At 41.1% G+C, this 26,946-nt stretch overlaps 1 protein-coding gene across 8 annotated transcripts in view; it reads right to left on the bottom strand.

Moving 5' to 3' along the window:
* LOC135488844 (protein still life, isoforms C/SIF type 2-like) overlaps window positions 1-26,946 on the bottom strand; it is a 47,387-nt gene that overhangs the window by 5,638 nt on the left and 14,803 nt on the right. For 2 of the 8 annotated variants that reach the window (XM_064773765.1, XM_064773766.1), the window contains exons 7-20: window positions 21,233-21,515; window positions 19,793-19,973; window positions 19,022-19,288; window positions 16,758-16,861; window positions 16,081-16,218; window positions 15,331-15,525; window positions 13,459-13,567; window positions 12,815-12,835; window positions 11,365-11,541; window positions 8,417-8,431; window positions 6,215-6,339; window positions 5,384-5,557; window positions 2,987-3,177; window positions 385-399 (exon numbers count right to left, since the gene is read on the bottom strand). In XM_064773765.1, coding sequence (XP_064629835.1) covers window positions 385-399; window positions 2,987-3,177; window positions 5,384-5,557; window positions 6,215-6,339; window positions 8,417-8,431; window positions 11,365-11,541; window positions 12,815-12,835; window positions 13,459-13,567; window positions 15,331-15,525; window positions 16,081-16,218; window positions 16,758-16,861; window positions 19,022-19,288; window positions 19,793-19,973; window positions 21,233-21,515 — 1,995 coding nt within the window. The remainder of the gene's footprint in view (window positions 1-384; window positions 400-2,986; window positions 3,178-5,383; window positions 5,558-6,214; window positions 6,340-8,416; window positions 8,432-11,364; window positions 11,542-12,814; window positions 12,836-13,458; window positions 13,568-15,330; window positions 15,526-16,080; window positions 16,219-16,757; window positions 16,862-19,021; window positions 19,289-19,792; window positions 19,974-21,232; window positions 21,516-26,946) is intronic. The other 6 variants (XM_064773770.1, XM_064773767.1, XM_064773768.1 and 3 more) reach the window with 6 other exon arrangements.

The following is a 26,946-nucleotide window of genomic DNA, read 5'->3' as shown; positions in this document are numbered from 1 at the left end:
TGTGCTCATCAGGAAAGAGTCTCACTCGTTCTAATTCAAAGCACCTTGCATATGAGAGATTTTTATCGCAGCAACATGTGACAATTATTGCCGAGATGGTCAACAAAATAATTGCTTGTCTGCAGGTTAAACTTGTCATTGAAGGGTTGGATATTTTTGCAAATCGCAACGTGACAAGTATCGAATTAGCAATGATCACCACAACAAGAGATTTTGTGATACGTACAATAATTATTGTAGGTCACTGCAACAACAATTCCATGTCTGCGAGGCACTTCAAGAATTTCACAAATTTAACCCTTTCCAGTGTACACAGACTTCAGTTGTGAATTGGCTGTCTACCTACGGACAACTATCACACAGCAAAAAAATACTCATATCTACCTCACAAGAATCAGCCTGAAATTTAAGCAAATGTCGTTGAATTTTGTCCTGTGTTAAAAAATAACAAATACATTTTTCGACAGGGTGAACGTTCGCCTGTATAGCCACAATGCATTTTTGACACCAGGTGCCCAAGCAAAAATAAATACTTAAATTTGTTACATGCTCATATCAAACTGATTGAAGAGAAAAAGCTTCGATTCTAAAGGCGTGAGAATTTGCATCTAACGTAATTGTGCATTAATTTCAGTTCCCTTTACAGCCAAAATATGATAATATATAGTTCAACCAAAACTTGAAAAGAGGCTGTATGTGGGCGGTGCAGAATATGATGTGTGAAAACGAGATTGAGTGTGTGATTTTTTGCAAGGTGCAACGACACGTTTGGCTAAATCTGATGTCTGCTGTGCTTTATCTTTGGGATGGAATGCAAAAACAGGCCTAGAACCTCCTTGATTTGATCTTATGGTATGGTTTTCATCCTCCAGGTAAACCCTCTGAGTGCAGAAGTAAAAACAGGCCCAACAAACTATCTGGAGAAAGAATCAGTAAATTGTATTCGAAACATCCGAAAGTAAGATATTTTATGAGACTTTATTTGAGTATGTGAACTTTGGCAAGGTGCTACTTCTATTATGCTGTGGCAGAAGTGTCTTACTGAACAACAAAGCAGTCGAAGTGTGTAAAACCAGGTCTCGAATTTCAGCAAAAGAAATCATGCTGCTTGCCAAACTTTACATTATGCGAGTAAATTTTGTTATGGAATTAGACCACGACAGCAACTGCCTCGTGAGCAACTATCTTGTGAGTGCTTTAGACAATTCTTGCATCGAAATTATCGGGCAAGTTCAAAACCTGTGACTGTGAAATTCGTGCCATTGAAGTAAAAAAAATTCTGTGGAATGAGAAAAAAATGCTGGTGAACAGCTTGACACCTAGAAAAACTATGCGCTGTGAAAATCTGCACCCAGAGACGAGACGATACATTTGTGAGTTTATAAAAGTACAGACGATATTGTGCCAAATGAATTGAGCAAAAAATAGAGTGTTGATCTGTACCTGGTAGCAGCCCGAGCTTCATTTAGGCATGCAAGGCGGGGTTACGTGGATAGGTTTACGGACATAGTGCAGACAGTAAGTTAAAAAGAAGAATTAGTATACGGAGTGGAGAAATAACAGAGCTGAGCGGATTGGTGCAGTTGGACTACTGTACTGGTCAGAAGAAACATCCTTTCTCTAAACTTAACTAGGTAACGTGTTCTGCCTGCCATCGCTGGTGCACCTCTGAAAAGTGTTCTTGCTCGACTAATACATTGTCAATCGGCACCTTGTATGCACCAAATATATGTTTCTTCAGACCAATACAGTAGGGCCCTATTCTATACGTATTTCAAGAAGTTTTCTCAACAACTCAATACTAGGTGCAGTTTAGAGATAGAATAAAATTTGTCTACTTTTAGAAAGTAAGGCCACGCAGTCACCGATTTTTTCAGACGAACCAAATGCAAGGGCGAGCAATGCAAGTTATAGCCAGCCAGTTACAAAGTTCTCATCCAGAGGGCACTTCCAGGGTGCATAAGAAAATGTTGACCGATATTCTTATTCTGGAAACTTTGGATGAATCCACTTCAGTGCTCTCCAAACAGGTGCTCTACAGCAATACATCAGTGAGAGCCAGCTAGCAATAATTTGTACAACCCCTCCTTTAACTAACAAGTTAGACACAATATTATTCTTCTCAAACATTCGATAGAGCAAAGTAATTTGGAATGTGAAAAGTAGCCTACTAAATGCCAGAATCAAGCTCATTCACTCTTCATGCAACTGAAATTTTGTTTCAAATTCTAGCATGATCAGAACTAAATACTTAATTTCAATATTGATTTTGGTTGACTGATGAACAAAAGTCTTATATGACATGCCATGCAGGACTCTAAAGAGACCTAAGGTCATACTCTGTCCACTGATCAAGTTGCCACAAGTCTGGAGCTCAAGGTGTATGACGGCCTTGCAACCAGGATGTCAAAGCTTCAAGACCTGTGGATAACCTGTTCCGATGCGACCAAATGGTTTATAGCCGCGATCAGTAGGTTTACAGCCTGGACCAGTTGGTTAGCCACAACTGGTTGGTTTATAGCTGTGACCGGTTGGTTTCTAGCCCTGTCCAGTTGGTTTATAGCCACAACCGGTTGGTTTATAGCTGCGACTAGTTGGTTTATAGCTGTGACCAGTTGGTTTATAGCCCAGTCCAGTTGGTTTATAGCCACAACCGATTGGTTTATAGCTGCGACCGGTTGGTTTATAGCTGCGACCAGTTGGTTTATAGCCCCGACCAGTTGGTTCATAGCCACAACCGGTTGGCTTATACATGCAGCTGCGACCAGTTGGTTATAGCTGCAACCAGTTGGTATATAGCCACAACTGGTTGGTTTATACCTGTAACTGCAACCAGTTGATTTATAGCCTCAACCAGTTGGTTTATAGCCACAACCAGTTGGATTTAAGCCGCAACTAGTTGGTTTATAGCCATGACCAGTTGGTTTATAGCCATGACCTAGTTAGCTTATTGCCGGGACCAAAAAGTTCCAAAACTGTCTCTTACCTATTGGCCAACTGATAGACCTTCTCTGGGCGGCCCGAATTCTCCGCCCTCAGATGGACGAGCTCCCACCAATAGATGTTGCCCATGTCATGGTTACTACTGCGGACTTGGACCTCGTTGACGGGAATCAACGTCTGGAAGCGGACAAACTCTAACACCTCGGGCGTCGGTGCTTTGTTTGGGTTCTGAGGCTGGAAGAAATAGATTGGTGCACTATTTGAACAAACGTGTACTGTACTTAAACCAGTCTTATTATCATATCATTACTGAGAGGTATTGAGTGAGGCTACTGTCCACCTATGTGGGATCTTTTACTTGCCTTGGCATAAACACTCAGCTACAAGGGACCACAGCTTTTAGTCTCATCCGACAGACCCTCGAGTATTTCATGCGTTGTACATGACATTGTACGTGTTGTGAAGAGCCAGGAATTTTAGTTCCTTGATAGCCATGGCGGTTCATCCAGAAATACAATCCTGGGTTCTCCCCGGGATCGAACCCAGGCCCTATTTGCGTGATAGCCAGCAGTGTTAACCACGAGGCTATGAGGCTCCTGGTTGATAGTCTTCGACAGGAGACAAGACCACTAATGAATAATCATAGGTTGGAGGGTCCAGGCCTATCTATTAGATGAGTGCATGTTTTTTACTCTCAAGTACATATTTGGAGAGGTATTGAAAAAATATTTGTTGTGGCAAGTCTACAGATATAAAGAAATTATTTGATGAAAAAATTAATTTCGAATTTTGCTAATTGGGTAATAGGGGGCGTGTTTTGAGTTTTTTCTGCCAGTTGGCTGAAAAGAGTGGAAATATCAAAGTCTGTCTAATTTGTCGATTAAAAAAAAAATTTCCGTGGTCAATCACCATTTTATTTTTCACCATTTACTTGCCCGACTGTCCGGAATAACATAATCTAAATTTCAGATTCACAACACCACGCGTTCTTTGATGCGTCGCGGTCAAACATTGACAATTTAACTGCTAAAAGGCTTAAAAAATCAATTGTGGTCTTGACTCTATTTACACTACATTTTGGGTCAATATAGTGAAAAATTTGAATGTGCTCAAATCACTCTAATTCATTTAGAATATTGTATTGCTGATGATTTAAGGTCAAAACAAGCCAAAATAATGAGAAAAAAACTTAATTTGACCAAAATAAGAGTCAACCTAACCCCGGTCTAAGTTCGGTTTCATTTTTACAAGTCTTGTTGTGTTGCCATTCATTTTGTAATTTCTTTGAAACTACTTAGGCCTTGATTCTGAAAGTTGTGCCCTAAGCAGCAAAGATATTCCTAAATCACATCCTAAAGTTTCAGCTCCATAGCTTGCTTATTCTGGCCAGGGCAGGTCTTTGAATTTGGTGCTGTTGGGTGCAAAATCATGACTTTTTGTCGATTTTGTCCTCTTTCGTCGCTTTGGCACAGTTGTACCACTCTTTGAAATGTCTCTCATTTCTCCAAAAATGTCCAGATATGACTTTCCTTTGTTGGAGAGTTGTGGGATGTCATGTACATTAGTTTGAAAAAAATCTCAAAATGTTAACCCCTGAAATGTACCTTCATTGAGACAAGACCACTAATGAATATTCATAGGTTGGAGGGTCCAGGCCTATCTATTAGATGAGTGCATGTTTTTTACTCTCAAGTACATATTTGGAGAGGTATTGAAAAAATATTTGTTGTGGCAAGTCTACAGATATAAAGAAATTATTTGATGAAAAAATTTATTTCGAATTTTGCTAATTGGGTAATAGGGGGCGTGTTTTGAGTTTTTTCTGCCAGTTGGCTGAAAAGAGTGGAAATATCAAAGTCTGTCTAATTTGTCGATTAAAAAAAAATTTCTGTGGTCAATCACCATTTTATTTTTCACCATTTACTTGCCCGACTGTCCGGAATAACATAATCTAAATTTCAGATTCACAACACCACGCGTTCTTTGATGCGTCGCGGTCAAACATTGACAATTTAACTGCTAAAAGGCTTAAAAAATCAATTGTGGTCTTGTCTCACAGACCTCTTTAGGTAAATTTTCATTCCCCATCGAAAATGCCAAACAATAATGTAGTAGTGGGTGATTGCCACAGACGGTTGGAGTTGGTGATGGCAGCCGTGTAGTGTGCTGTGCCATAGAAAAATCAGTTGTTGCTGCCATTTTAACCATTTTAACTACTTCCAAGCAATCTTCTCCACCTCTTTATTATGTGTGCAGACCACAACAGGAGACCACTCTGAATTGGAAGAACTTCAGTTGGCAGTTCGTGGTCCCAGGTCATTTTGCCACCAGTTAAAAATCGGTGACCAATTTAGGATTGCAGAGTGCATTAGATTATCGGATGCCATGTAATACCAAATGTCACTGTTTTCCTCCACTGTGAATTAAAACAATGTCTTACCCTCTTCTTCTTCTGTTTAATCCTCTCTTTACACATGAGGACGACTCCAGACTTGAAGACGAAACACGACGTGATCAGCTCCTGACCTTTCTTGATCTTTCCAAGGTCAGCTGAGGCGTTCAACCACTCGACTATCCCATACATCTGAAGCTCCCCGATATTGAGATCAATTGGCTGAAGAAAGAAAGGTGATTTTTTTACCACTGCAGTCAGTTACTTTCTTTAATATCTGAAGACAAGGGGGTATTTTGAAACCATAACTGCAACATGGCTACCAGCCCTTAGCCCTTCTTATTTTATTATGAGGTATGTGTCGATCCAAAACATATAAAGATCCCCTACATCCATAATCCAACAAAATGAAACAGCACAACCCTGGTGCAAAGCAAGATCGCCAACGATGACCTATTCCTGATCATCTAAAGATTCAAATTGAATGGAGATTATCTACAGTTTCACCACCATCCATATGACGGCTTCTTCAGGACTGACATAGTGGACATCCGATCTTGCAACTTCCAGTGGTATGGTCCCCAAAGCAAGACCAGATGGGAACAGTGTCAGTCCTGAAGAAGCTATTGTGGACATGGTGAAACTGTTGACAATTTCCAGTACATTCAAATCCAGTGAACAGATTGAAAGTCATAGTGTTGTTGTAAAAACGCCTCGACACACCAGTACATCTAACAAGTCTAAAGATGTGCGGACAATTATATGACTGAACAGCAATTCTTGGTAAGTAAAACGCGGCAACATCATTTAGTGATGTCACCCTTGGGTACTGTAACCTTGAGTATGGTTGAAATATTGGAAGTAGTATCGTCTACTCACTATTCGTGTTGGATGAGCTTCGCGGTACAGTTTCATGAGTTCGAAGAAGACAGCGCCGTATTCCTCATAGATCTTCTGCATCTCGTTGATGTGCTCGGCGACTGTTTCCATCCCTTTGAGCGCCTCTGAAAATTGGGCAAAAAGTTTTAAAATAGAGTGATTGTGGAACAGGTACATCATTTTTGTTTTGCTACGAAAACAGGTGAGTTCGCACTCCAGTCGCTTACTGTCGGCATCCATCATGACCTTTAGGCCAACACCCAGCACTGACGACCGAGCTCAGTAACGTATGTGAAGGGAAGAGCATACGACTGACTCTGGTTTTTGAGGATAGTCGTCATCAGGTACCAACCATATTTAACTTGAATTGGTCAATAAGGACCAAAACCCGAGATATCGGGTGTGAAAAATGCATCTTAGTTGGTCAGGGATAAAAGTATGAATTCACCATCAGCACAGTACCTTGTATGACTGTACTTCGTGGGGAATAGGTTTCCGGTAACAATAGACCTGCTCGATCTTTTGCGACTGGTGAAATTGAGGAGTGTCAGAAAATGTTTACCACCCCTCTCAAGCCATTGTCTGGCGTCTTTTGAGGCATTGTCTGTCGTCTTTTACGGTGAAGATCTTTTGTCAAGATGGTTTGTTGGTCTGACCCTAGGTGGTACTGGCGTATCTGGCAAAGGCCCTTTTTTAGCCAGAAATACAGTGTAGATATTATTTAGCAGGTTGAAGGGTGCCTGCGCAAAAGGCCCCTCTTTGTGTAATGGGCCGGTGTGAAACAGACACACTAACCAGCATCTACACCATATGTCTCCCATGCAATACATTTGAGCAACGAGGTAGCACTAGATAAAACTTCTTTTAATGGACAAATGATGGTTTATTATTAAATACCAAACCACCAGGGCCAAATTCATAAAGAGCGTTTAAGGATTAGACATGTACAACTGCTCTCTAATCAGTTTCAGGGCCTATTCATATTGTGTGAAGATTTAAATGAAGGGCCAGAATCTGTCTTCTCAGTAGTTAAATGCTGTTTTAAGCTAAACGCCCTTTTTGAATTTGGCCCTGTTTAAGATTTGTTGCAACATTTTATGGATTCCCAATTGCTATAAGCATGGTCTTTATGTTTGATATCAGTCACAGGGCAAGTGAGGGACATTATAAATTGTGCTTTTTTTAAAGATAAGGCGTCATGAATATCAACAAAGTGGCATTTTGTAATGAATGAGAACAATAAATGTTATTTAAGTTTACAAAGGCGTAAGAGCACTTCATTGTTCATTTTCTATCAAGGTGTCAGGATGAATAAAGCTCTAGGAGTGATCAACATGGAGGTTGTATTTACAAGTTTGGGTCATCGCATGCAGACCAGTTACTAACCAGACTGACTAGACACGTATTGCCAACCAAGTCGATGGTTACTGGAGTTTTTTTTTACCCTTTCCATACGGACCCAGGAGAATGAGCACCACATTTCTCGAGGACCTTCCTCTCGTTCAGCTCAGTTCGAGGAAGGATTTCCCGGAAACGTCATCCCTAATCCTGAGGAGATCTTGCTAACCCACAAGAAATGCTAAAACTTTGCATTCAAGGCTCAAGTTACCTTCATTTGGTGGACACTTCCAGGAAATCCTACCTCAAAACCAAATGGAACCAAGTATTGCCCTGGAGATATGCGGTGCCGACTCTCCAGGGTGAGGCTGACAAGCACAATTTGCCCAACGTAGATCTCACCCATTCTTTGGCTTGCAAATCATGTTTGTCGACTGAGCTCTTGCACATTCTTAGGTCTAAGGGCAGATGGCACCTCTGGATGCCTTCTGTCTATTGGAGTTTTTTATGGCTAGTGCATTTCTTTTGGCAACTTTTTGAATTTCGGTCAAAAAGCGACAATTCCCATTGAAAGGGTTAACTCAGGCCAGTACACATGATTTGCTCAGCAAAATCTCTCTCTTTCCCTCCAAGGACATAGCAATTGAAACTAAGCTGACAAGTAAAGTGACTTGCCCGAGATCACAAGCAATGTGTACGAGTCGGGTAGCGAATCCTTTCTATTTGGATTATGAGTCTCCAACACCTCCCCACCAGACGACGCCGCCATTCGAAATGGTGTGCCATCATACTTGCGTACATTTTGCGCTTGGTATCTAATTTTAACGTTTAAAGGTTTAGGGGGGTAGTTTAACCACTTCCTACCTGACACCATAGCGGCTAAAAAAGGAAAGAGTAGTTCAGCAGAAGAAGTGGAAAGTTTTTTTTTGAAAATAATACTTTCTCTCGGAAATTATAATGACAGCAGAGGTTTGAAAGGATTGCCATGCTTTTCAAAACTTGTCAAGTTTTATCAGTTTGAAGGGGAAATAAAACAAAAACACAGAAAGAAGTTGCTAGTCTAATGCCCTAGTTTCACACTCATGAATGCTAATGAGCTTAAGGCAAAAATATTTTTATATTGGCAGATTTACATTTTTTCATAAGTTTCTATTGGTTTTTTGAATTTCCAAAAAATGTTTTTTTCGCAATTTTCATTTTTTCCCAAATCAAGTGTATTTTTGCACACTCTGCAAAAATAAAATGCTGGTAGAAATTTAGTGGTTAACAGCATCTCGCACACATCCGTGATTTTCGTCAACCAGAGCTTCGTTTTTAGCAAAAAAATCTCTACCTCAGAGATGTCACGTCATTTTCTCCCTGTGAATAACAATACTGAAATCCGCTTCTTCCCAAAAAGATAATCTGGCTGACGAAAAGCCTTCATGTGCACAATCTTATTAATGTAGAACTGGTTAATTTGGAAATTGTCTATTATGGGAAGCAGAAAAACAGAGCTATTGGTCAGCAAGCCCTAAACTACAAATTCGTCTAACATTGTCGACAACAAATGTGTTAATTTGAAAGGCAACGGGAATATCTCATGCACAAAGTTGCGGGAGGGGTTAACAAAATACAAACGGCTGGCAGAATTATTGACATGCTAGCTTGGAATGAACAAAATTCGGCTTAGTTTTCACGAAAACTTATACCGTTTAACTTAATAACGGTAGCACAAGAACAATCTGGAGAAAGCAAAGATATCAGGATTATATACATTTTGAAAAAAATCAGTGCATCAAGTTAACAAAGATTAATTTCACTTGCAATGAAAATCTACTGCAACGCTCCTTGGTCAAAGCACTTCACTGTGCCCAGTCAGAAACTAAATCCATGTCAACGACACGCATGCATTTTATCATACTTTACGCCATATTTTCAATTTGTACATCACCAAAGATAATTTTTTTCTTCTCAAGAAAACCAACCACAAAAAACACCAAATATTAACCCTTTCGCTGCGGCAGCCATTTTTCGACCAGCGCCACCATGTGCTTACAGTCGACACCAATGATAAACAGTGAAGCTAACTTTTAACTGAACGGCTGAAGCTTTTCGAAAGTGTCACCATCTATACTTATAGGATGAAACTAATTATTACCGAGTGTGTTTGGCACATTTAGAGAGGTTGCGACCAGGTGCTGGTGAATAAATATTTCAGAAGGGCACGACGTGTTATCCACGTCACCTGCACAACATGGGACCATGTACATGACGTGCTATGCACGTCACCTGCACAACATGGGACCATGTACATGACGTGTTATGCACGTCACCTGCACAACATGGGACCATGTACATGACGTGTTATGCACGTCACCTGCACAACATGGGACCATGTACATGACGTGTTATGCACGTCACCTGCACAACATGGGACCATGTACATGACGTGTTATGCACGTCACCTGCACAACATGGGACCATGTACATGACGTGTTATGCACGTCACCTGCACAACATGGGACCATGTACATGACGTGTTATTCACGTCACCTGCACAACATGGGACCATGTACATGACGTGTTATGCACGTCACCTGCACAACATGGGACCATGTACATGACGTTCTATGCACGTCACCTGCACAACATAAGACCATGTACATGACGTGTTATGCACGTCACCTGCACAACATGGGACCATGTACATGACGTGCTGTGCACGTCACCTGCACAACATGGGGCCATGTACATGACATGTTATGCACGTCACCTGCACAACATGGGACCATGTACATGACGTGTTATGCACGTCACCTGCACAACATGGGACCATGTACATGACGTTCTATGCACGTCACCTGCACAACATGGGACCATGTACATGACGTGCTATGCACGTCACCTGCACAACATGGGACCATGTACATGACGTTCTGTGCACGTCACCTGCACAACATGGGACCATGTACATGACGTGCTGTGCACGTCACCTGCACAACATGGGACCATGTACATGACGTGCTATGCACGTCACCTGTAGCGAAAGGGTTTAAGGAAACTTTCGTCTTAGTTCATTTCTTAGTATCCATGCTTTTTACCGACACAACTCATTAATGCAGATAGCCACCCAGAATGCAAAGCAGGAGTGGTAATAGGTTGAAGTACTTGACAGTTGACATCGACGCTAATGAGCAATTTAAATCGCTGCGACCATGCAATTGCAATTGCTACTACGTGCGACAAAAAAATCTCTTGTCTGCGGGTCTAACTCTAAACTGGAGATTGATATCGATCACAGGTCTCAGGTTTGCGATGATCAATGCAAACGGCAATTTTCTTCACATGCGATTTAAATCGCAGCCATCTAAATTGCTTGTTTACGGAACACTAATAATTTGCAGAGATATTCCCTTTCCCAATTTGAAATTGAAGTGAAAATAAAGGCTATGGGTGAAATGGGTAATGTCAAGATATTTGAGAGATTTGATAAGATTAAAGTTAACGTCTGCACTTTTTAGCTTCATCAATAACCAAGTGACTTTTATACTAAAAGTGTCATTCACATACTCCTCCCCTTGCATCTAACATTAAAGGAGAAAGTCACTCACTGCACCAAAAAATAGGTCAAAGGACACAAGAGTCAGAAATGCCTCCTATTTTAGCCCTTAAGGAGTTGGCGTGACGTTTTCCTAATGGATACTCCCCCTTTTTAGATTGTCGATGAAATATCGTGGATAGATATTTCACTTGGAATAAAATTTGCCAAAACAACAAGCACTATCCTGACATTACCCCACCCGATGCCACCTATTGGTAAGCCGACTCACCACTGAGATGATAGTTCTCCTCCGTGTTGGACAGCGTCAGACTCTTCAGCTGATTAAGAAGCAGCGGATACTTGAGGATGCGCTGTATCGGTTTGATGAGGTAGGACTCGAGGGTTGCGGAATGCTGTTGTCGTGGGTTGCGGGAGCGTAGGAATGTTCGAAGGGCTTCATTTGCCTCTGGAAATGGAAAAAGAAAATAAATAGATAACAAATCTTCAAAAAGTTCTCAGACTGTTTAGTTTTTATGCAAGTATGACCCATCACATCAAATTGGGTAGTTAAGTGCTGCACAAACAAGATATATTTGTTGTCGCGACCTGCAATAGCGCCAAGACAACGTGATGATTAGAGTTGGAATGCGGCCACCGAATTGAAATCACTTGTCATGTTGTCATGGCTCAAGCGCAGGTCATCGCAATAAAAAGTGCTTGTTTGCGCAGTGCTTTAGTCAGCAGAACTAAAGGTAGTTTTGAGCAATCACTAACAAGAGGCATACTACCTCTAATTGACTGCTGCAGATAGTAATTGAAGATGCATTAATCTAAAGGTCTACAAGCTTACTATTAGGCCTGCAGGTTCTATAGTGTATTTATTTTTTGGTAACGAAGTGCTGATTAACATCACAAAATGCTGTGCAAAGTTTGCTTATCATTCATTAGTAGAAACATGCTGAAACAATGCAGATGATTTTCATGAAATAATGGCGGCTGACGTCGGGATGGATAGAGCTTTTGCAAGAATTTGCCAACACGAAAAAAAAAAAAGAAGATTTTTTACTGGTTTACAGTACAGCTCTGCTGGCAACCTTTAAGAATATGTGGAGTAATGGTCAGGTTGCCTGCTCATATAACCCGAAGGTTCAACTCCAGCTAGAACCACATGCCGATTCAGTGTCCTTGGCAAAGACACTTAACCGTGCTGTTGCTACTGTTAACTGAGGAGCACAAATGGGTTGCTACCCGTCAGAGAGGATCAAGTGTGGCACTGAATGAGCAGCTCCTTGAGCACCTGGAAGGTTGCAGCAGAGACTTCGAGGTAATTGATGACGATTGACTACAGTCCAGCTCACAAATGACATCCCGCATATCGCGACGCGCTCCCCAGCACAGCACGTAGGTTACACGTAGGTCGAGAGAAGGAGAAGCGCGTATCTGTTGGTCATTGGCACACAAATCGCGCGTACGTTGCGCGTCACTGACGCGAAGCAGGGTGGATGTCAATTGTGATTTAGACTGTATGCTGTATTGTAAATATCAGACAATTATATGAATAAACAGCAACTTTTTCTAGCGCAACATCCGTCCGCAGTTACATCAAGAAAATCATCTGATATGAATTACTACAAAACAAGGCAAACGAGGCAAATCATAACCAGCAAACTGTGAACATTTCACAATATTCAATTTTCAGGCCACATTTTATGAATACTTTGGTTTATATGCACCCTTACCATCATCCGAAGAATGAAGGGCTAGAAAAAAATAAAAATGAAATTATGGAAAAACAAACTTCAGATACCCATTCAACAGATACATTTTACAGAAAACAACAACTCAATTTTGTTTAAAAATTTTAACACTTTAAAAAAATTTAATTCTGTATGATGGGCCTGTACACCAAGGTATAAAATGTGGCATGAACTTTTACTCCACGAAATTCAAACACATCCAAACCAAGAGAATATCCTCTGAATCTAATCGGGTAGAATTCAATAAAGCTAAAATTGGTTTTGGTATCTCAACAAACACCTCCAGTTCAATTCCTGATTCCTTAGTAAGAACCAGGTTGCTGGGATAAGTTCACTTGAAGGGTTGACCATACGCACCACCATTTTGGCTAGAACTAGAAATCCGAAAGCTATTAGAACTTTCAAAATGTAGCGAGAATGTCAATTTCAACTGTGGGAGTGTTCTATGTTTTCGAGAGAACAGCCTCCAATGTTTTAAATGGGCATTCACTTCATTTTGAAGGAGTTCTAATTGCTTTAAGATTTCGAGTTTCAGCCAAAATGGTGGTACCTATGATCAAACCTTAAACGTTACATTATACACGTACATGAGGATTACCGGAATTACAAAGTCTGCTCAAACTTACCGGGATTGAGAACTTTGAGGGCCTTCGAATGGCTGGCACAAAAAGACGAATACAACTTGAAGTGGTTCGCATAGTAGAGGAACGAACCTCCAAGCGAAAATAAGATGCGCTGAAAAAAACAGATAAAATTAGTTGATAAATTGAAGAGGCTGAGTATGGCATGTCAGTTAAGTTTTTCAGTTCAATCTGATTCAAATTTAGACACTAATATAGGGGGTGAGAAATTCAATCGATCCCTTTTAATCAGCTAATATACCCATTCAATCTGCTTGCAATGCCCATTTAATCTGTCTGCAATTTTCCATTAAATCTGCCTGCCAGTTCCCATTCAATATCTCTTCCAGTTCCCATTCAATCTGCCTGCCAGTTTCCAATCAATCTGCCTGAAAATTCCCATTATGCTAGTTCCCATTAAATCTTCCGGCCAGTTTTCATTCAATTTGCCTGCCAGCATCCATTCAATCTGCCTGCCTGTTCTATTAAATCTGCCTGCCAGTCTCATTCAATTTGCCTGCCAGCATCCATTCAATTTGCCTGCCAGTTCTATTCAATCTGCCTGCCAGTTCCATTCAATCTGCCTGCCAGTTCTCATTCAATTTGCCTGCCAGCCTCCATTCAACCTGCCTGCCAGTTCTATTCAATCTGCCTGCAAGTTCTCATTCAATTTGCCTGCCAGTTCCATTCAATCTGCCTGCCAGTTCTCATTCAATTTGCCTGCCAGCATCCATTCAATTTGCTTGCAAGTTCTATTCAATCTGCCTGCCAGCTCCCATTAAATCTGCCTGCCAGTTCCCTTCTAATCTGTAACCCACCTACATCCTTAAAGTGAACCTCTACAGCCACATTTATCAACAAAAAATATATATCATCAAGCGTAAAACCACTAAAACAAGGTTTCCACATGAAGTAGAAACCTTTGGACTATGAAGTTCCATATCCTAAGTACAGAAATCACTAAGATAAAAAAAAAATCTTTGGAATGGGCAGGAATGTTCTGGATAGGACCGTGCAAAGGCATGGACAAGGGTCACCCAAGAAAACTTTAAGAAGATTTGACCAAGCATTGGCTGTAATTATCAGATCTACTAGGAATATCTGCCACTCAGCCAGGTGAAAAAAAGAGTGATCTGAGAAGCTATAATACATATACAGCTGGAAGTGTAGTTTCAAGGGACCACCTCAAAAAGACCACATGCATATTCCACGACAACGCGCCTCCTCCCATCATTGTCAAGAAATTTGTCTACCTTGCCAGCGAATTTGATCATGAGGGCAGTCATGTGATCGGTGAAGGGCTGTGCGTCAAAGATAGAGAGAGGTCAATTTATACTTGGGAGGAGGTTTAGGAGGTATTAGGTATCTTGTCAAATAGGTCTATTCACTTCTTGATTTCTGGCGTAAGTCACCAACTGTGTTACCAGTTTAGAGACAACCCCCAACATGATGAAATGGTAATTGGAGGAAGGTGTTAGTGGTCATCATGTTATCAATCATCCTGAAATCGACTAGTGTGTAAAAAAAGAAACAAAGTTGAATATCTTAAAGTGAAGATTGTCAACACATGTGAAATGTTTTACCAGATTTGAGACCACTCCCAAGCATAAAATGTTCATCATGTTATCAATTATCCTGAAATTGCGTCGAATACTGCATAAAAAAGGGGGTCAAAGTTTCATATTGGTGAATAAATGTCAACAGACTCATGTAAAAAATATTCCAATACAAACGTTTGTTTCCTCTTATAGGTCCACCCCAGTAAATCCTACCTCTGTTTAATATCTCAATATTTGTGGGTTCTTATTTGCAAAGAGTGATAAACTTAATTGCTTTTCGTAATTTTTTGACAACTGCAAACCTCCCTAATGAACTCACCCTGAATTGTTTGGTATCCACCAAGGTCATGAAATCGGGTTCCATCTCGATGGCCTCTTCTAAACTCCGGAGGAAAAGACGCTGGAACTGCACTATTTCTTGTATATTGCCAAACAGTTGTTCAATATCTTCACTAGAAAGGAACGTCTCTGCTTTAAGAGGTTCAAGGTAGCGCTCAATCAAATTGTTCAAATCCTGAAGTAGAGATGCAGAAATTGACAGAATCATAACGAAAAGATTCATCTAATTATGAATGTAGCATCACGAATAGAATCCAATCATTGGAGATGCAGCTCTAAAAAGTTGGAGTAAGTGCGAAGTCATATGCAAACCTTCAGCAATTGATCAAAATTTTGTCGCTAACTTTTTTTATTTATTCATATTACAAAATGGAGGAGTCGTTAACGCTGCTGGCTGCCACGCAATAGGGCCCAAATTTGATCCCGGGGAGAACCCATAATTGTATTTCTGGATGGAACTAAAATTTCTGGCCAATCTTCACAACACAACACATGAATATTCGAGGCGCTGCCAGATGAGACTATAATAGCTATATGGTCCCTTGAACCAAAGTGTCTAGCCAGGGCAAGTAAATGATCCCTCAAAGATCTGGCAAAAGGGCTATGACGACGATAATAAGGATGATTTAGTATTTTATGCAGTAAAAACAGTACCCATATCGAACCAAAGTTATCAAACTCATTTGAAATGGCCGTTCAATTTGCCGGTAAGGAGAAAATCGGTCACTACCTGGACATACGCCCTCTCTGTTTCTATCAGCTCCATGATACACTTCCTCAGTCGCTGAGCATCGGAGAGTGCTGCCACCTTACCGCCAATGCTGTCCCGATCCCCTTTCCGACATAGATCGGTCACCTGCTCGGCCGACTGTAATTGAGCGGCAAGGAAATTGTTAAAATAGGAATTGCAGAAAATCGCCATGAGTAAACCAGTCTTCATTTGAATTATCGATGTCGCAAATGCCTCGCAAAAGAGCGATATCTGTTGCCAAGAACCATGAAATCAAATTTCATTGGCCTTAAATCTTCGATGATACAGTCCAAGTCACAATTGACATCCTTCCAACTTTGCGTCAGTTACGTGTGTGCCGAGTTGCATGCCAATGGTACACCAGTGACATGCATATCTCTCTATGGTTTGCGTGTATGTATGTGAAACCTACACGCGACCTATGCATGACTTGCATGCGACCTACGCACTAGGTAGCGCGTCATTGGTGCCACTGACGGGCCAATGATGCAAATTAAGGGATTTCAATTGTGATTTGGACTGTATGAACATGTTGGATTTGATGAAAGCTGCAAACTTTTGGCAGACCCCACCCTCCCTATAAGAGGACTTACAAAATGTTGATCTTTGAGAATACTGATCGACCTCTAAAGTGAGTGAGAAAGCAAGATACATACATGTAGTAGATTACTAATCTGATCTGATGCGATCTGGTTGTCTGATCTGGAGGAGGCCACTGAGGAAGAGTGTGGAGAATCGGACCGCTCTTCTATCGTTGGTGCTGAAATGCACAAGGCACAGAAATGTACATATGAGTGGGGTGCAAATATCTATTACGATGGGAGAAGCAGGCAGGGCTCCGAGATTAGAATAAACAGATATACGGGCCAGACTATCATACACGATTGTTTCCTTTGAACCGAACATGAAGTCATATCCCTTGCACTGTACCCCCAGTCATATGTCACGGCTTAACCCACCAGCCACGGAGGAATTCCTCTATGGCCTAATGGTTGGCGTGGTTTCTCCAGGCTAGAAGTTAAGCAATGTTGAGCGTGGTTATCAATTGGATGGGTGATGGGCGCGTATAGCACATCCCTGTCCCTTGATTGGGGAGGAGGGGAATGGTGTTTTTTCGGGACCCTGTGATAGACGAATAAAACAGAGGGAATTTTCAGGAGAGACGCCCATATTTTAGCGAGATTCGAGAAAATTCAAGGGCAGAACATTGCATCAGGAATTTGCGAAATGGGGCCTTTTTGATATCGTGACATCAGAAGAGGTACCCCCCCCCATTCCCCCTCCTTGATGACTTGAAGGGTTTGGAGCGATAATGTTTACACTCAAGTACGCCTCCGAACAAATATTAGAAGGCGTAGCTGCTGGTCATTATAAAGTAATGTTACTGATAAAAGCTAGTAGCTGAGTGATATTTCAATACAGAATTTGTCGCTTTCGCTCAAAGGCATAACAACATCAGTGCTCGGAGTGTAAATAAAATTGATGTTTTCCAATACCTCTGATCATGCAATGCATTGAGTGCTGAGTGACGTCAGACGTAAAACTTGATCGTACATAACCTAAGACATCATGCAGGACTCAATTTGTCGTGTGATCAGAAATTTATGGGACTTTATTGGACTTTTTTGCATTTAAGGTCTGTTGTCAGGCCTTGAGCAAAAGCAGCTAAAATAGTCACATATTGTACTGTGTTGGTAGAGTGACATCACACGCGTACATGTATGCACAATGTTAATCAGGTGAAACTAATTTGAGCGGTCAAACACCAAAACTGTGAATTGTGAATTGTGAATGTATCTTTCATTTAACCAAGACCAACTGATATGTCAGAAATCAATTTGTAATCTTACTATCAATCAAAGCAAAAATTACACATATCTTGCAAAAAGTAGTATTGAATTGATATTGAAAACATTCAAGAAAGGTGCCACATCAAGATACGCTATCCACTGACTTTTCGAGGTCATTTTCACATCCTTGTATTCTGGCCATTTTCTTTCATATGGGTGTCATAATTTGCATTTGATATGGGTACCAGCCATAGCTTTTGAAAGATGGACAGCTGACCGATCAATTTATACCTGCCTTGAGATAAATTGTGGACATTTACGAGTGCAAAGCTGACCTCTGAAGTTCTAGGAGAGGGTTTGTTTGTGATGAGTCAGGAAATTATCAAAAAGTTGAGAAAAAATGCTCGCAAATGGCAAATGAAAAGACGGTTTGATTAGTGACTTGAGAACCCAATCGGTTTGAAAACGATGACTTAATCCAAAGTTTCCTGACCCGAGTGGACTTTGTGTGGCAAATAAAGTTACATGCACCTGACACCAATGTGACAATTAACCTAAACCATATAATAGGGCAAAATCCCCAGCAGTCAAGTTTCCTAGTTACCACTTTCCCTATCAGAAACACAGATAGAGATATCTGCTTTGTCTCGTGGAAGCCTTTTAGATATGAAGAGAAAAAGTCCAAGGCCTAACCCTTTAACTGCCGAATATTTTTTCTAATTTTCATAACCTGTTCAACCCAAAAGACTGTAGCTTGAACAGAAAGAGTTTGATCCTCGAAATCGACATAGAAACAATCTACTACCTGCCCGCCATCTATCAGAAGGCGGGAAAACTGCATAGCAGACGATCTTTTCAATGAAACTCAATCCTGTCAATGGTGAAAAACGCATAGGCGCGCAGCGCAATTCGACAACAGTGCCAGTTAAAGGGTTAAACATGTTTAGAGATGGATAGTAGAAAACTGTAGAAAAGAGCATCGATGTGCAAAAACTTGCGAAAAAAGCTTGATTATTAGTAAAAGTGCCGGCATACAGTACGTGAAGCATTGAGGAAAGCAGGCTCGTGGCACCATCACGCAGACAGATCAGGTACGAGCATCTCGTGGAGAGCTTGCTCCGTTAACGTACTTTGTACTACCGGCGCGGGGACTATCAGCTCACCGATGGTCTTATCGCTGAGACGTGAAGAGCTTGGTGGGGGCGGCACCACCATGTTCTGGATGTACTTGTCGGCGTGCTCCTGTTGCGCTGCGGAGAACGGCCGCTGGGAACGACAGGAACGAACAGTCAGGCAGACGGACTCTCGCTCCTGGAACATGCCCTCGATGTAGACCATGTCGAGTTCTGAGACGATTTTTCCGTTGATGACGAGAATTTCATCGCCGGCCTTTAAACCTGTAAAAAGAGGTATATAAGGCCCATTTATAATCTCTACAGCATTTTCAAAAGCCCTAACAGCCACTTTTATCCAAATATTCTCTGAAGGAAACAGGCCAGGCAGTTATCTAAAATGGATCACCAAGACCTTTACTAAGAATGTTTTGACAAATGTTACTTTTTGGAAACTTTCTGTGTTCCAAAGTTTTGCAGCAAGCACGATAACACGAACTTCTCTGACAAAAACAAAGGCACTCATGGGGCCTACATCAGGGCCAGCATGTTGACCTGATGATGGGGTTATACATGATTTACGAAATGACGACGACGAATGATGATGAAGATGATAATGACAATGACAATGACAATGAAGATGAAGATGACAATGACAATGACGATGAAAATGACGATGATGATGACGATGACGATGATGATGATGACAAGGAGGAGGATGGTGGTGATAATGACGATGATGATGATAATAAAGATAGTGATGATGATGATGAAAGGCAAGATATTTACCTTTTCCCTCCGCTAAGGATCCCCTCCTGACATCATTAATGAACACCCTGAGTTCGTCCTCCTTTACGGTGTCATGAGACAACTCCGCCTCAATGTGGAGGCCGAAATCTCCACGCAGGTCCGGTTTGAGTAGTTCACACTGGAAGACTATCTTCTGACAGAGCTCGATTTGATCGAAAATCTTAAATGATAGAAATCAAAACAAATGTGAGGGATGAACTAAGGTATTAGTCTATGGTGCAGCCTGTGCAAAACTGCAATTTAAGAACCGAGAACAAAAACTGCATGAGTCCCTCTTTAACCTCTTGAATCCCGGTGACTGACCAGTTGGTCATTTTGAAATAATGTTTTTTCCCAACAACCGACAGGTCGGTGTCAGTGATATTTTTATTCCCTTGAGCTGGAACGCTAGTTTATTGCATGTTTTAGCATGTTTGATGTACAGTAGGGTCAGTTAGAGCATACCTGGGTAGATGGCGCCTCGGTACCGGACTTTGGCGGTTGTATGCGGGCGCTTTACATCGTGAAAGTCAGACCCAATTTCGCAACCACGTGACCACCCTGGCATCCTGGGATTTTCAAGTTTTGGGATTCAAGAGGTTAAAAACCATTGATTTGAGCAGTTTTAGATCTCAATGCTTCAACTTTTTCTAGTTCTCTTTTTTTATTTAAACAAATAACAGACAATGCTTTTCATCATTGACAATACGGTGATGCAATAAAACAGTAACACCAAGAGCACTGCTTTTAAACGATTCTTAACGCAACGATTGAAAATGCCAACACGCGGCAACATAGTGAAGCATACACCTCAAGGTGAGAGACTGTAAGCCTGAAGCACCTACAATATCTAACTCAGCGACACCTTCCTTAATCATGTTAATAGCAAGATTTAGCACCATTCCGACTCCCACTCCGACTGAAACTGGGCATATGGACAACCATGATGAAATGGATATTTTCCACTCATGAAACAGTGTCAGAGTCCATCACTCTGTAGAAATGTTCAGTGTCTTTTTAAAGATCTATAGTGCTTACATGTATCAATCGTGAATATTGAAGTTGTACTTCGAGTCATCATAACCAATAGGAACATGACTTCAATATTCTCGATTTACGCGCGTATTTGATATAGGATGCCATAATATTCTCTCGCATATGACAGTGTTTCATCAGTGACAAGTGCCCATCACATCATTTAAGTGCCCATCACATCATTTAGATTTAATCTAAATGATGTGATGGGTACTTGCCACTAGGTACTCACAGCATCTACTCTTCAGTCTCAGGGCTTCAGTTGGAGTGGGAGTCAGAATGCTGCTAAACCTCGCTATTATCCTTCTCAGGTGGTCGCAGCATTTCTGGGTCATAACAGTAGGGTTTGAGTGAACCTACTTGTAAGTCATTTTAAACCATGAGGGTACCATTTCATTTCCTTACCAACTTTTTGACTATCATATCCTTCTTAACGGCAAGATAATCTTCAGAGTTCGGCTTCCTGAACCGAAGATAATAGTCTCGTTCGTTCAACCGCCGCTTCATGCTAGCCATATCGAGCAACTCCTCGACTGTCAACTTATCGTGTATTGGAAGCACTATTTGTTGTTTACCCGGTGTGACGATTCGCACGAGACTGTCGCCGATGTTTGGCGTCTTTTCGGCGAATCTTTCCTCGGCCGAGTCATGCTCGATCGGCGTCAAGTCGACCACGTCCTTGTCAGACCTGGAAAGATAGGAAGAAGACAATTAAATCGAGTGATCAGTCTTTTGAATGTTCAGGACACAAGTTTGACTTTCTTTTAGTAATCTAAGGGGTTGGGTACTTTGGACTGTGATTGTAGCAAAAACTATATAACATTTTCACTATCTTAGGGAGTTTAATTGTCATGGCGATTCTTATGGAATGTCGAAAAATGCAAAGCTCCCACTGTTTACCCTTCGTTTTTGGATTTGAAGCAAGACGAAAGAAATTAATTAGGTCGATTTCCATTCATTGTTTTACCACAATTAGTGTTTTGGGTCGTGGTGTCATCCATGCGAGTTTCAGAAAATCATCCTGGTAGTTTTTGCTACAATCACAATCCAAGGGATGGTTCCTTAAGCACCCAGCCCTTTTACCCCCATTAATTTGACACCTGATTGTTTTACTCCCAGTAACGTGAAAAACATACAGGGAATCTGAAATTGTGACAAAAGAATAAGCAAGACATTTCCAATAACCATTACTGTTTCTACAGGACAAACATGGACAAGGGTCTTTAAACCCCTTTATTTTGCAGCCCTATATAAGTATGTCATTTCAGATTTAGTTTCCATCAAGTATAGATACAGTCCAAATCACAAATGACATCCTGTAAATGGCGTCATCGGTGCTTCAGTGGCGTATCATTGATGTGCTCCCCATTGCGTAGATCGCGTGAAGGTCGCACATAGGTCGCGCATAATATACGCGAAACTTCGAGAGATAAGCGTGTCACTGGTGCGTGATTGGCGCGCAAATCGCGTGTCACTGACGCGAAGCAGGATGGATGTCAATTGTGATTTGGACTGTACTTGCTTCCAATTATGCCTGTGAATGGATACATTTTCAACCATCAAGTTAAACTATTTTACGAACCTCAGGTATGAATCATTCAAAAGTTATCAATTTTCGGGATGATATTTGAAGACCAAACATACACCTCATGTTATGTCATTATGACCAGAATCCACTCGAAATGTCATTAAGTTGACACCACCACTTTTCGGGTTGGTAAAACACACATTTAAGTGGTTAGGTAGTTAAATTGTTGGTGTTTTGTACAATCAGAATTATTAATCAGCGCCACATGTTTTTTTTTGTGAATAATCAATTGCAGGACTTCATTCAGGTGAATGAACAGAACATTTTTGAAAATTTACCATCATTGACTAGAGAATTATGATTCATCAGGCTTGTCAACTTATTGACTTTTGTGACAAAGGGGACAAAGGTTTATGGATGTGAAATCAGTGGAATATTTGAGACGAGAAAAAATTTATTATTTAAACATGATGATGCCATAAACAGGGTTTTTGTTAGGGCTGATGCAGTGGTGTAGTGAAAAAGCAATTAAGGCTAGCAAGGGTTAACTATGCTGAAAGGGTGGATGTCGTCCTGGGTGCCGACAAATGGTACCCAGGTTCGAGATCGACTAGACAAGAAGCACCCTGGGTGCCATTACACTAGATAAACAGCACCCAGCTTCTTTTTGCCTGGCTTACAGATCTTAGGGACGAGGACGTTTCTTGCAATCTCCTTTTATCTCGCGCCGTGGTACTTGTGGCATTAGCAGTGCGCGAAATAACAAGAGGCCCAAGGGCCTGGCGCTCAGCTGGATGACCTAATAACATAGGACTGAGAGTGTAAAGTAGTAAATATCGGCTTTATACTACTGTTTGAAGGTCAAGAGAACACGTTATACCACTAAAATTTCCAATGCAGAGCTGCCAGCTGGATGAAATATGATTGAACTAATCAGCCATGGTATGTAAATATTACAGGAGGCAACGGAATATATCCCTAGTTCAGTATGTTGTATCGGTAGCTTTACAGAAAAGAAGTGTCAGAGAGGATGAGACTTCTCCATGGACAACTGTGGTATGTCCAGGCTGGGTTGTACAGCACAAGGATACAAAATGCTGTCTGTAATTGAGAGGTATCCTGATTTAACAGAGGTCAAAATAAATAGAAATTACCAGTTTGGGACTAACACCACTGTCTTTTTTTTAATAAGGTAAAGATTACAGGAGTCAACAAAATTAATTTTATTGAGAGAAATTGACCTGTCCTGCAGGTGGTTGGAATTTACAATACAAAGTGTCATGACATTGTGCTCTACTGCATATCCCTAGTGAGTCGATCTATCCTTGGCGCAGACAGGTTCAAATTGGCTACATCTTGAATAGATTGAATTGCGATGAAAATCTAATGCAATAAAGGAGCAATATCGAAGAGACAAATTAATCAAACCAATTGTCTACAGACTCGGACCCTGAAATGGCGTGATGTATGCGTGCATATAAAAGTATATCAATTGGTCCGATAAAGATGATGAGGCAATGTCAATATGCCTTGCCTTAGTCGACAGGCAAGCTAGAAGTTCAGCACCGTGAGGAGCTCCTTGGTAAGGCCATGTCAGGTTCCGCACACCTCTTCATATACATCAAGTATTGAAAGCTGTGGTGAGCACATAAAAAGACCATGGTCACCTTAATTTGAAAATCCCTTCATAATCAAGGGCTACCTCTGACTAAAACAGCACCCATAAACAATTGACCACCAATTTGACCCCAGCTCCTAACTGCGGGAAAACCCAAGTCCAGCAACCAAAAGTACCAAAAATACATTTTTGTTTACATTTGAACTGCACACATGCGTTTGTTTACAATTTCATTTCCCGCGAAATCTCGAAAATCAGGTGACCTGCAATCGTGGATTGAAAATAACATTAACCTGGGTTCAGCAGGTCAGCAGGTATACCGGCTGTTCCAATCATCCCCCTACAGCCAGCTGTTCAAAAGGTAATGTTATTCACCCCACAGGGAGTGCAGGTAATTGATTAAGCCCCTGCATAACTTAACACTACAACAGCAATGGCTTGGCTTCTGTGGTAAGGAGAATTGACAGTTTTTTTTACGGAAGTAACATTATTGTGCTGCTTAAAACGTCTACTTTTTACTCATGTAAGAATCGTAGTACTAATAATAACTTCAACTTATTTTCCGGTTATGATAACACAACACGCATCTTTATGATCATGATCTTTCTCAAACTAACTGAATGACCTAATCACCTTGGACGCACAACCACATATCAATCCGCCCCGACGATCAACAACAAAGTTTTCGTGCTTTTAGCTGTCAACATCAATGGCTATAATATACTCCTGCAGAATAGTAGAATTAATAGAACTAATTTCCGAAGTTTCCAATAGTTTGAACACAAATCAGAACATCACCCATCAGCTGGACTCAGATCTGCATAAATTACGATAAATAATGAGGTCGTCGCTTCAATTTCGCAAAGAAAGTTGACTCCATTCGAAGGTTGTTTTGACCCAATTCCGTTGAACTCATCGTTATGAGGGCATTTGAACACATTCTCGTTGATCTTTTCTATAAACGTGTGAAGTTTCGTACCAAAATACATTTCCGTAAAGGCTTAAATAAGAAAATTTGTCACTTACAAATCATCGCTCCGGTAGAAATAAAAAGGTCGCCGCCATTTTCTTGATGATAGTTCTCCAGGTAATCTCGGCGGGAAATTTAAAGCGGGGTCATCCGGGGTCAAACAACAGTTTTGCTCACTACCGCCAACTGGTGATATAAATCGACACTAATCTATTTTATATCAAAACTTCTGTATCATGAAGACCTTTTCAACTTTATTGCAAGCTTTTATCTGCTGGAATAGAGCGTCAAAAAATTGTTTTTTCATTTACGCATTTTGCCCCCTGGGGAGCTGAATTTGAGTCGAATCGCCCAAATTTTTTTCCGTAAGCAACATTTTCTGCGGTGTTTATAAGCAAGACTAGATTTGAAGTGCCTCGGTTGTATGATTACAAAATGCCCAACTTTGTCTACAGATGGCTGGATGGAAGGACGGACACCAATTGAATAGCTATTTGACTAGCTCTGCTGACTTTGTCAGCTGAGCTAAAAAGACCAGATTTTCAGCCTAAAATCAGGCCCTTCCTCACCCTGAACAACTTCGACTTAATCGTTCTTTATCTCTCTCCCCTTAGAGACGAATACCCCGTTTGAATAAGATGGAATTGATGAAAGAAAGGTTTTTAGAGCCCGGTTGGAAACAGGGACGGTCGCCATCTTGCAAAATGATGGTTCTCGTGACACGTGACCTCTGTGAGCGTTGGGCCAACCTCGGTTGTAGGTATAGAAAAAGTGTAGAAGAAGAAGCTGGGTGCTGTTTGTCTAGTGTAATGGCACCCAGGGTGCTTATTGTCCAGTCGATCTCGAACCTGGGTAACATTTGTCGGCACCCAGGACGACATCCACCCTTTCAGCGTTAATTATGATGTGCAAGCCATTCACGAAGCTTTCAGGGCTGGATGGAAGCGATGTATACTGAATGTGAAATTTTCGTGAGCGTGATTTTTTTTTTGGAAAACGTCAAACGTGAACTTAAAGGAACAATATAGGCAGCAGCTAGGCAGGCAAGATAAAGTTACACAAAGCCGCCAATAGGGGTCTCTCACATCTCACAGTACATAGAAATGATTCACGCTTGTATGAGGAATATATTCAGTGCTGAGTCTGACATGACCAAGGCCCTTAATGTGTATACTAGTCACTTGAAGATGGCCAAATTTGCCTCTCTGCTCCTGCCTATAGTCCCCCTTTAAGGCTAGCTACATGTATGTATGCCGTCATCCGTGTTGATTGTACAGTCCAAATCCCAAATGACATCCCATAAATCGTGTCATTGGCACCTCAGCTGCACATCATAGACACGCTACCCACCACATAGGTTGTGCGTAAGTCACACGTAATTTATACGAAACATAAGAGAGATAAAGCGCGTCACTGGTGCGTCATTGGCACGCATATCGCATGCGAAGCAGGACGGAGGTCACTTGTGATTTGGACTGTATGCCATCCGTGTTTATGCTACTTCCTTGACGCTAAGCTAAACAGAAATAAACATTGCCATTGTGAAGTTATTAGGCAGGGTTTTGGACATGATTTGAGGTCCACCACAGCATTACAGATCCGACAATGAAAGACTGCTAACTGCATATCAATTTCTATTCTAAAAGTGTTCAGAAAGAACAACTGATATATTTTTTAAGCCATCAGTCCTGCGTTTCGACACCAGGGGCTACCGTGATGAACGAGACTTGACATATTTTCAATTACAAATACCAGCAGCGTATAATGCACTGCTGCAACCACTGATATCAGTGCTGTGACCAAGTACATTTAGAATCCTAATTAATGGACAAAGAGCACACAACAGCGGAGTGTATTTTGAAATATCAACAAAAGGTTTGACAGAGATTATTAACTGATCGCTTTGAATCGTGCCAACATTTTTACAAAAATCTGATTACAGCACGTTCTTAAGATTTTCTTTTATGTATTATTTATTGTTTCTGCATTGTTTACAAACAGGC

The sequence above is a fragment of the Lineus longissimus genome, chromosome 5, assembly GCF_910592395.1.
Source record: "Lineus longissimus chromosome 5, tnLinLong1.2, whole genome shotgun sequence".
NCBI classification, from domain to species: domain Eukaryota; kingdom Metazoa; phylum Nemertea; class Pilidiophora; order Heteronemertea; family Lineidae; genus Lineus; species Lineus longissimus.
This window is presented reverse-complemented; position numbering and strand designations above follow the sequence as displayed.